General features: G+C 52.9%; 1 protein-coding gene across 2 annotated transcripts in view; it reads left to right on the top strand.

Moving 5' to 3' along the window:
- Positions 1–7,103, top strand: part of KCNK3 (potassium two pore domain channel subfamily K member 3) — a 36,637-nt gene extending 29,534 nt beyond the window's left edge. Inside the window, exons 1-2 of one of the 2 annotated variants that reach the window (XM_012803735.1) lie at positions 2,210–2,281; positions 5,481–7,013. In XM_012803735.1, coding sequence (XP_012659189.1) covers positions 5,528–6,394 — 867 coding nt within the window. In that variant the 5' untranslated portion in view covers positions 2,210–2,281; positions 5,481–5,527 and the 3' untranslated portion in view covers positions 6,395–7,013. Of the gene's footprint in view, positions 1–2,209; positions 2,282–5,480 lie in introns of those variants that run through there. The other variant, XM_003787455.2, reaches the window with a different exon arrangement.
- The last annotated feature ends 3,366 nt before the right edge of the window (positions 7,104–10,469 follow it).

The following is a 10,469-nucleotide window of genomic DNA, read 5'->3' on the forward strand; positions in this document are numbered from 1 at the left end:
GCACTCTACCCAGGGGGATAGCTTGAGGCTCTGTCTCAAAAAAAAAGAATGTTAGTGCTGAAAGGAACTTGAAAGACCATCTAATCTTGGTGTTCACCAAGATACTCAAACTAATAATTAATATTTATTGATCCCAATGTCCCCACCATTGTAAATCTACTAACTCATCATATCCCCACAGCAAGACTTCGAGGTAAGTACTTCATTATTCCTATTTTACAGATAGGGAAACTGAGGCACAGTGGATTAAGTAATTTGGCTAAGGTTAACAGCTGTTTGACTCCAGAGTCTGTTCTCTTATTTACTCCACTGAGCTGCAGATATCTCCTACTTATTTTCAGTATTTCAAACACAATAGCTTGATTCAGTCTCATAAAAGCAATTATCTTATGCTAATCAGAAGTTCTGACTGGCAGATGTGTTCTTAATTAATTTTGATGGGAAAATTAATTATGACTCTAGCAGTGATTTATTCAGTGCGTGCTCTGGGTAGTATGCACAATACACTGATCAGCATGCCGTACTTCATAAATAAAATCTTTCAAAATTTTGCTTCTATGAATGGATCAGATAGACAGAAAATAATAAAGGACATCTATAGCAATGAAAAAAGGTGAAAACCTTATCTGTTGCCCTGTCTCCCCATGTCACAGATGAGGAAAACTGAGACCCCAAGAGGGGAAAGGACTTGCCAAGACACAAAGCTAGCTTTGGTCAGGTCAAGTCAGATCCCAGGTCTCCTGCCTCCTAACCTCATGCTCTTTCCTCTACCCAAGGCCATGGCCAGTATCCTAAACTCGTGGCCAGCTAGGCCAAGGGTAGGAGGTTAGACAGGCAGGCTAGCAGGCGTAGGAAGCCAGTGGGCATCCGGCAACTGTGCCCAGGCCAGCCGAGGCCCTTACCAAGAGCTCATGGTGGCTGCTGTGCTTTGACGAGAAACAAATAGGCCATAGGGAAAGATCAGTAGGAGGGAGGGACAGACCCAACCCCACTCCCCCACTCCTACCTCACTTCTCCCTGAAACACAGAGCTTCAGCCTGTTTCTGAGCTCCCTGGTGATTTCAGGAAGAAAACAGATGAACTGAGGCCTAGGGGTTTCTGACCCACCTGTCAATTTTCCTGCTCCCCTGAAATATACTAGCAACTCATTTTTACATCCAACCACTTGATTCCTCAAGTGAACTGTGTGCCTCCAGCCAGGTCCCAGGGCCATCTCTTAGCTGAGTTCCTCCCCAGTAGGAGATACCGGGCCCCGGTTAAATGAATAGTTTACAGCTCTGGTCATGCCTGAGTCAGGAGGCAGTAGACAGAGCACTGGTCTTTGGAACCAAGTGTGCTGGATCATATTCCTAGTCCTGCCATTCACCAGCTGTGTGGCCTAGAGGAGATTACTTTCTTTCCCTCTCTGGGCCTGCATTGCCTCATCTCTACACTATAAGAACTATACTAAATGATTGCCAAGGGCCTTCCTGCCTCTGAGAACCTTAACATCTACAGTGGATTCCGGGAAGGGAGGTGGGGAGGGGGGAAATCTCCCCATCAGTGCTCTAAGAAACACTGGCCAGAGTCTCATGGTCAGGGCATGAGTTCTAGCTGATCAGTCCAACAGGTACTGCGAGAGAGGGTCCTCAGAGAATCAGGCCCAGACAGCAGCTTCTGTGTTTGTTAGTGACACACAAGGACAGATGGAGCCCCTCACGAGGCTGGATAGAAAGAAGATGAAGGACACCTCTTCTCCCCTCCCTGGTAAAGCCAGGCCTGAGGTGGACAAGGACCCGCAGGCAGCAGGCCTGCTGGCAGACAGACAGGTCTTGCCAAACTCTGCCTTACTTCCCAGAAATTCCAGGGTCCCCTGGGAGTGGCTCCACCCGGCTGGCACCCCTTCAAGCTGGGTGCTCACGTCAGCAGGCCCTCACAGCTCCCTCACCCTTTCACCCAGTGACAACATGACAGGAGATGGGGAGGGGGCTCCCTGCCCCTGGGCCTGATACTTGGAGAAGCCTACCTCCCTGAGCAGCCTCTCTCCCGTTACCACTTCTAAAGCTAAAGCTCCGATTGGAATGTTCTGTCCGGGCCCTGGTTTTCCATCCTGGTTGTCTTTCCTAGGGTGATACATTGGCTCCTATGTACAGAAATGAACGCTGAGTCAGAAAGACCTAGTGGCCTTGGCCAATTCACAAGGCCTCCCCAGACCTCATGACCTCAACTATAAAATGGAGATAGTCATAATAATGACATTGTTAGGAGTTTTTGAGGATTAAGTTAAAAATATATCTGAAGGGTAAGAGTGTATTAAAAGCCTTAGCCTGTGGGAGGAAGTGAGGGCAGCGCTGGGGCATCTGACCCCAAAGGTGAGACACGCCCAGGCCGTGGCTGCCCTGGACGGGGCAGTGGGTATGGTGGAGCACAAGGCACTGCTGCTGATGAGAGCTTCCGGTTAAGCCTGGCCATGTCATTTGCTTTGGAAGTCACTGAGTTCAACAGAAGAAAAGGCAGGGAAGGGGATGTCATTGGCAGCTGGAGCTGAGTCCTGATGGTGCTCAGGCTGGGGCAGGAGGGAAAGGGCAGGGAAGCACTGTGAGGAAAAGGGCGGGGAAAGGAGGCATCGCTCCGCTTCACAGCAGTGCACAGTGGGTTGCAAGGCACTGGCTTTTCCTAAGAGATGGTGGCCCAGGGAAGTCACTGGGCAAAGTGGTGGTGGTGCAGAGGGCATGACACAGAGATGGCCGTGCCCCCAGGACTGTGCTCTCAAGCTGGCTCTCTCCCATGAGATTCCATTTCCACTGCTTCTGTCTCGTGCTCCACAGGTTCCAAAGTACTTGCATGTCTAGTTTCTCCTTAGCTCCTGAGGGCAGCTCTGATGGGCAGCCAGTGGGGGATTAACAGCTCTAGCTCAATAACCCAAAGTGGAGACGATGGAAGTGAGCCCAGAGAGGGAAACGGATTTCTCCAAGGTCACACAGCCATCACATGGTCAAGCTAGGGCCAGATCACACTCCCCACTCCCCACTGAGCCCCATCCACAGTTCCACAGCTTCCCCCCTACACCAAGCAGGCTGGCCTGGGAGGACAGGGAAGGACAGGATGAGAAGGAGCTCTGGCTCAGGGCCTGCCCAGCTGTCGAGGTGAGTTGTGGTCTGGCTGCCATGGCCGAGCTGGCGGGCACAATCTGTTCTCACCCTGCTGGGGCGCAGACGTCCCAGGCACAGTGGCTCAATAGTTCAGCTGTCCAGGCCCCTGGCAAAGGGTGACACAGTCATTGGCTCGACACCATGGTGGGAGGCAGAGGAGCTGTTTCTATGAGCAGCCCCACCGCCTTACACACCCCTGAGCGACTATCTCCAGACTTCCCTGAGCTTCATGATACAAATGGCCTTGCGTTGACAAAAGATGCCAGCTTTACTGGAACTGAGCGGTCCCCCCGCCCATGCTCTCTTGGAAATGTTAGCATAATCTGGCACCTTCATTCATTATTAATCACACTGAGCCATTATTGAGCCCTTGATATGTACCAGGCTTTGGGCTAAATGCATTTTACATATTATCTTACTTATTCCCCCCAGAATCCCTATGAGGCAGATGCTACTTAATTAATAGCTCCATTTTACAGATGTGGAAACTAAGGCTCAGAGAGTTTATACACACACACACACACACACACAGCTAGTTCATGGCAGAGTCAAGACATGAACTCAGATCAGAGTCTGCTCTGCAATTCAGTCATTGAACGAATTTGGAGCTCCCATGGGTGTGGCCGGAATGTGGAGGTAGAAGCAGTGCCCATCCCTTCTTCCCAAGCTAGTGTTCAACTTGTTGTAGATGGGGGCCTTGGGGAACAGGGGTGGTGGTGGTAATATTGGCCCTAGAGTTCAAAGCTAAACATTCTCAGTGCCACTTAAATAAGGCAGAGATCAGCCTAGGAAGATGGAAAAGGCTGCTTTTTCAGAAAAGGCTACCAGCACTGTTATATCATAATTCTATTAATAAAAGTAATAAATGGCTCGGCACCTGTGGCTCAAGTGGCTAAGGTACCAGCCACATATGCCTAAGGTGGCAGGTTCGAATCCAACCTGGGCCTGCCAAACAACAATGACGGCTGCAACCAAAAAATAGTCGGGCGTCATGGCAGGCGCCTGTGGTCCCAACTACTTGGAAGGCTGAGACAGGAGAATCGCTTGAGCCCAGGAGTTGGAGGTTGCTGTGAGCTGTGATGCCACAGCACTCTACCCAGGGTAACAGCTTGAGGCTCTGTCTCAAAATAAATAAATAAATAAAATTAAAAGTAATAAATATCTCAATATTGAAAGAAGGGCCCGGACCAGAAGACCATACAAATCAAGAAACATGCTCAGAGAGGTAAAGTGATTTGCCCAAGATCACACGGCCACTAGGGACAAGGCCAGAACTTGTGCCCAAGGCTTCTGTGTTCCCATCCAGGGTCATTTTCCCTCCAACCAGGCAGAATTCTTGACTTAAGACCTTTTGATGGTTGGCTCAGAGGGGGGCTTTGTCTCTGACTGGTTTCTGGCTCAGTGAGAGCTGGGTGGAAGCAGGAGGCACAGAGGTTGTCTGGCTAGTGATAGATAGTAACACACCTGAAAGGACACCCAGGGAAACACCACCTCCCCACGAGGACAGAACCTCCTTTGGGGCCTCAGGACCCCAGTAGAGGGGCTGGTGAGGACCCGGGAGTACTCATTCCTCAGGCTGTTTCCTTTCTCCTCCTCTGGCACTTGTGGTTACTAACCACCACCCCTAGGCCTTGGCTGCCAGCAGGGAGATCATCTAGGAGCAATCCTTGATAAAAAGGTGTGTCCTCTCTGTCCTCAGTTTCCCTCCCTCCACAGGATGTCAGAACCCATTCGGTCCCACCACCTCCCCTTGTAGTCAAAGAAATGGAGGCACAGGGAGGACAAGGAGCATGCCCAAAGATCACAACACTGAGCTAGAACCCAGGTCTCCCAACTAGCTTGTGCCCTGCACACTGTCCCTGTGCATCTGGCCCAAGTTCCCAGCAGGACCACAAGTCCTCTAGGTATACCAACCAGTCCAGTCTTTGAAGCCAAATAAACTCGAGTTCAAACACGTGTTGCTCTGCTTCCAAACAGTGTGACCTGGGAAAATCACTTAACCCCTCCTTGTTTCTTCCTCTCTCCCTACCTCCTCCTGGAGTTGTCACAAAAGTAAAGGACAAAGCATAAGCAAGGGGGCGGTGCCTGTGGCTCAGAGGAGTAGGGAGTGGCCCCATATACCGGAGGTGGTGGATTCAAACCCGGCCTGGCCAAAAACTGCAAAAAAAAAAAAAAAGAATAAGCAAGGGACTAGCACAGTGCGAGGGGATAAGGACAGCCCATCACTGTGTTGAAACAGAGACCTACAGGACTGGGGAGGCCAAGGGGAGAAGAGGGAAGGAGGAGGGTTTCTGGAAGGACAGCCCCACAGCCTGTACTTTCTCTCTTCTTCTCCCCGCTTTCCCCCAGGCTACGGGCACGCAGCGCCGAGCACGGATGGCGGCAAGGTGTTCTGCATGTTCTACGCGCTGCTGGGCATCCCGCTCACTCTCGTCATGTTCCAGAGCCTGGGCGAGCGCATCAACACCTTCGTGAGGTACCTGCTGCACCGAGTGAAGAAGGGGCTGGGCATGCGGCGCGCGGACGTGTCCATGGCCAACATGGTGCTCATCGGCTTCTTCTCGTGCATCAGCACGCTGTGCATTGGCGCCGCAGCCTTCTCCTACTACGAGCACTGGACCTTCTTCCAGGCCTACTACTACTGCTTCATCACGCTCACCACCATCGGCTTCGGCGACTACGTGGCGCTGCAGAAGGACCAGGCGCTGCAGACACAGCCGCAGTATGTGGCCTTCAGCTTCGTCTACATCCTCACCGGCCTCACGGTCATCGGCGCCTTCCTCAACCTCGTGGTGCTGCGCTTCATGACCATGAATGCCGAGGACGAGAAACGCGACGCCGAGCACCGCGCGCTGCTCACGCGCAATGGGCAGGTGGTCGGCTGTAGTGGCGGCGGGGGCGGTGGGGGCGGCAGCGCGCACACCACCGACACCGCCTCCTCCACGGCGGCGGCGGGGGGCGGCTTCCGCAACGTCTACGCAGAGGTGCTGCACTTTCAGTCCATGTGCTCGTGCCTCTGGTACAAAAGCCGTGAGAAGCTGCAGTACTCCATCCCCATGATCATCCCGCGGGACCTCTCCACGTCTGACACGTGCGTCGAGCACAGCCACTCGTCGCCAGGAATGGGCGGCCGCTACAGCGACACGCCGTCGCGCCGCTGCCTGTGCAGTGGGGCACCTCGCTCCGCCATCAGCTCGGTGTCCACGGGCCTGCACAGCCTGTCCACCTTCCGCAGCCTCATGAAGCGCAGGAGCTCGGTGTGAACGCCCCGAGGGGGCCTCTAGCGCCTGGGGGTGCTGGCTGGGGCTCCAGCTGGGATGGGGGGAGGAGTAAGGGTCTGCCAGGAACCCCGACCCAGCCGCCTTCAACCCAGTGGGACTCCCCCAACACCCCTCACCACTCTCTCTCAGCCCCCCCATCTCCGACTGTGCCTGCTCGCACCAGCTGGCAGGAGGCCGGGCTCTGAGGACCCCTGGAGCCCCCATCCGAGCCCTGAAAATTCCGAGAAATGTGAAACTTGGGGGGGTTGGGAGGAGGGCAGAAGCTGGGAGCCTCCTATCCCTTTGGAAACCTAAGAAGCTCCCCAGTCCTCAGAGACCCTGCTGGTACCCAGACCCCCACCTCCAGAGGGGACTTCATGTTCCATGTTCGTTTGCATCTCTATTTATACCTCTGTCCTGCCAGGTCTCTCACCTTCCCTTGGCTCCAAAAGCCAAGGTGTCTTTGTCCAGGTCACCCCTACTCAGTCTCATTCCCCTTACCCATTCCCTGCTGTGTCACCCAACCTCCCACTACCTTTGTGGTGTTTTGCATGGCTTTGCAATTATGGAGAAAGTGGACACCCAGAAGTCCCTAAAGTTAGTCCCCAGAGGGCAGACAGAAAAAAGGTAGGACAGGCAGGCAGCAGGAGGGGCCGAGGTGAGGGGAGTGGAGGAGGCAGCGGCCCCTCAGTCTGCAGCATGGTCACACTGGTAGATGAGAGCTAACTGGCCTTTGGCCTCGTTCTCATAGGGGTTGGGAGGACTTCAGCCTTCCAGACACTGCCCTTGGATTTTGAAACAGACTTGCCATCCCCAGCCAATGCTGATTAACTACCATTCTTAAATTTGTGAAGTGGATTTTGGCCTCCAAAAACTCTGTCCTGGTTATTTATTTGAGTCTCACAACACCCAATTAGGTCCCAGAGCAGGAATTGTTATTGCCATTTTACAGATGAGAATACTGGGGCCCAGACAGGTGAAGTGACTTGCCCAAGGTGATACAGATAGTAAAAAGCAAAGGGGAACAAGAACCCAGCCTGGTTCTTTTGTACTTTTTCCTTCCAGCTCAGCCTGCTCTTGAAAGCAAAGCTCCTGTCCTGAACACCCCAGCATTGTGTGGGTAGCTGAGACTTAAACCAGAACCAAAAGCCCAGGGCCAGGCCACTGCTGAGGCACACCCTCTTCTACTCCTGGCCAGGAGACAGTGCCCTGAATTCATCCTTGAGGTGGTGTGGGGGCCTTTGTCTATGGGCTGCCTGGTTACAAACAGGGAAGTCCTTGGGACCAAGGTAAGCAGGGCTGAGTCTCATGAAAGAAAGGCCAGGGGCTCGGCGCCTGTGGCTCAAGTGGCTAAGGCACCAGCCACATACACCTAAGGTGTCGGGTTTGAATCCAGCCTGGGCCCGCCAAACAACAATGATGGCTGCAACCAAAAAAATAATAGCCAGGCGTTGTGGCGGGCACCTGTGGTCCCAGCTACTTGGGAGGCAGAGGCAGGAGACTTGCTTGAGCCTAGGAGTTGGAGAATGCTGTAAGCTGTGATGCCACGGCACTCTGCCCAGGGGGATAGCTTGAGGCTCTGTCTCAAAAAAAAAAAAAAAGAAAGAAAGAAAGAAAGGCCAGGAACTGGGCCTCTAAGGGTTGGCAGAGTGGCTAAGAGAGCCGGCAGGCAGATCCTATGGAACATCATCCCTGAACCCACCACCAGTGTTGGTGCTTGTGTCCCTAGTAGCTAGAGATAAGCTGAGGCTGCAGCAAGGAACAGCCCTCCCAGGTAGGGGAGGTTTGGGACTTGGTGTGCCCTCTGCCCACCCCATCTGCAACCCAGAACCCAGATGAAGTGCAGCAGATGGAGGTGATATCTGAGGCTCATTATTGGCAACCCACAGGTAAAGCTGGTATAGTGACCAGGACAGCATCAGGGGCAGATGAGGGACCTCTTCTCCCAAAGTACTGCCCTTCCATGCTGTGCCCTAACACTGCCGAGCAACTCCAGCCCTGGTGTTCAGGGAAGCTGGAGGGAAAGGCCTGCAGGGTCGCCAGCTTCAGGCCTCCTCAACTATGTCCTCTAGTCTCTGCAGACCCCTGGGGGCAAGAAGTCTAGCCCATGTGTGAGTCCCGTCTCAGTGTGGAGGAGCTGGCTGCCCACATGCCAGGAGAGCAGGACCTACACCTAGGGGTGCCCTCTGTGTTTATGTTGGGGTGGGGGGCAGTGCTGGCTGCCTCTGTCCTGTGTGTGACCCTGCCCTCGAAGGGTCCTGTCCCGTCATTCCCGAGGGAGCCACAACCAAAGTTGCAGAGAGATGGTGAGGAAGGAGACAGAATGGCCCCAGGGCAGAGCGTAGCAGACTGCTCATTCTCCAGTGGGGTCTTTCCTAGGGAACTGGAAGGCCAGTGTCACTTCTCCCCTCACCCCCTTCCACTGCAGGCAGACTCTCTGCTTCCCCAATGCCTTATGCCTGGGCACACTGCCACAAAATATGCAATATGTGTGGGTGACATGCCCCTGCACCCACACCTCTACCCCGGGCAGCCCCTGGACTCCAAAGGCTGCGGCTGCCAAGGCCTCCCCTCAGCATCTCCTGCCTATCTGTCTTCACACTGAGAATGGCGCCTAATAAATGCTGTCCACAGAGACCTGGCTCAGGCTCCGGCTGCTTCTGTCATCGTATGCCCTTGCTGCTACCATTACCCCCAACCCTGACTGGGGTCTATAAACATAAGCATCTGCTTCACCTGGGGCTTCAGGGGTCTTCAGGAGAAGCCTGGTGGGCAGCACTGGCTTCCCTTTGGGGATTTCCCAGAAAATTCAGATTTTTCTAATGTCATCTTAGAACAGACTATGAGAACAAGACCTTAGAAATCACTTGATCCTACTATCCCCAAGTGTACATGATTAAACTAAAGGCCAGGAAAAGCAAGTCACCTGCCTTGAGTCATACAGCAGTGAGTGACAGACCTAGGATAAAAGACAGAATTGAGGGGTCCTAGTGCAGTGCTCCCCTCCTCACACAGCCTGCAAAATTCTACTGAGCCCACCCTAGCTGACAAGATACCTCCCTGTCAGCCAAGCATGGGGTCACCTTCTCCTCCAACAAGGATCCCCTGGCTCAGTGGCCGGACTCAAAAATGTCCCTTTCAAAGAGGACACATCACGGCCTGTAGCATGGTGGTTACGGCACCGGCCACATCCACCAAGGCCAGTGGGCTCGAGCCCGGCCTGGGCCAGCTAAACAACAATGACAATTACAACAAAAAAATAGCCAGGAGTGTGGCAGGCGCCTGTAATCCCAACTACTTGGGAGGGTAAGGCAAGAGAATCACTTGAGCCCAAGAGTCTGAGGTTGCTATGAGCTGTGATGCCACAGCACTCTATCAAGGGCAACATAGTGAGACTCTGTCTCAAAAAAAAAAAAAAAGAGGACACATCACAAGCACCCATCTTCAGAGTACACTTTTCTTGGGTCTTGAGGGGTACCACAGGCTTGAGACTGGGACCCAGAACCCAGGACAGACCGATAGAGCAGATACACCCTGCCCAGTGAGTGTCAGCACCCAAAGTCAGCTAGCCAGTGACTTTCAGACTTCACCGAGTACAACCAACAGTAGTACATTTATGCCGCAACTCATATCTACCTACCTGTGAACCTACCTACCTATCTTTCATGAAATCATTCTACTTAACAACCATGCTAGATTTTAATACATCAATTCTATTCTATTTCATGTTTTAAAACGCTGGTCATGATCCACTACATTAATATCTCTACCTACTAAGAGTTTGCCGCCTGCAGACTGAAATTCAGGCAGTCCCTGCATTACAAACATGCAACTAACAGCCAGCGCTCATGAATGGAGGCGATTACAGTAAGCCCCCAAGTTACAAACATCCAACTGACATATGACTTGAACTTAGGAACAAGTAATAGGTAAATGTACTAGTTCCAACTTATATACAAAGTCAACTTAAGAACAAACCTCATGGCTCAGCGCCTGTGGCTCAAGCGGCTAAGGCGCCAGCCACGTACACCGAAGGTGGCGGGTTCGAATCCCCAGCCCAGGCCGCCAAACAACAATG

This window comes from Otolemur garnettii, unplaced genomic scaffold, assembly GCF_000181295.1.
Source record: "Otolemur garnettii isolate 467f Iridium unplaced genomic scaffold, OtoGar3 scaffold00022, whole genome shotgun sequence".
NCBI classification, from domain to species: domain Eukaryota; kingdom Metazoa; phylum Chordata; class Mammalia; order Primates; family Galagidae; genus Otolemur; species Otolemur garnettii.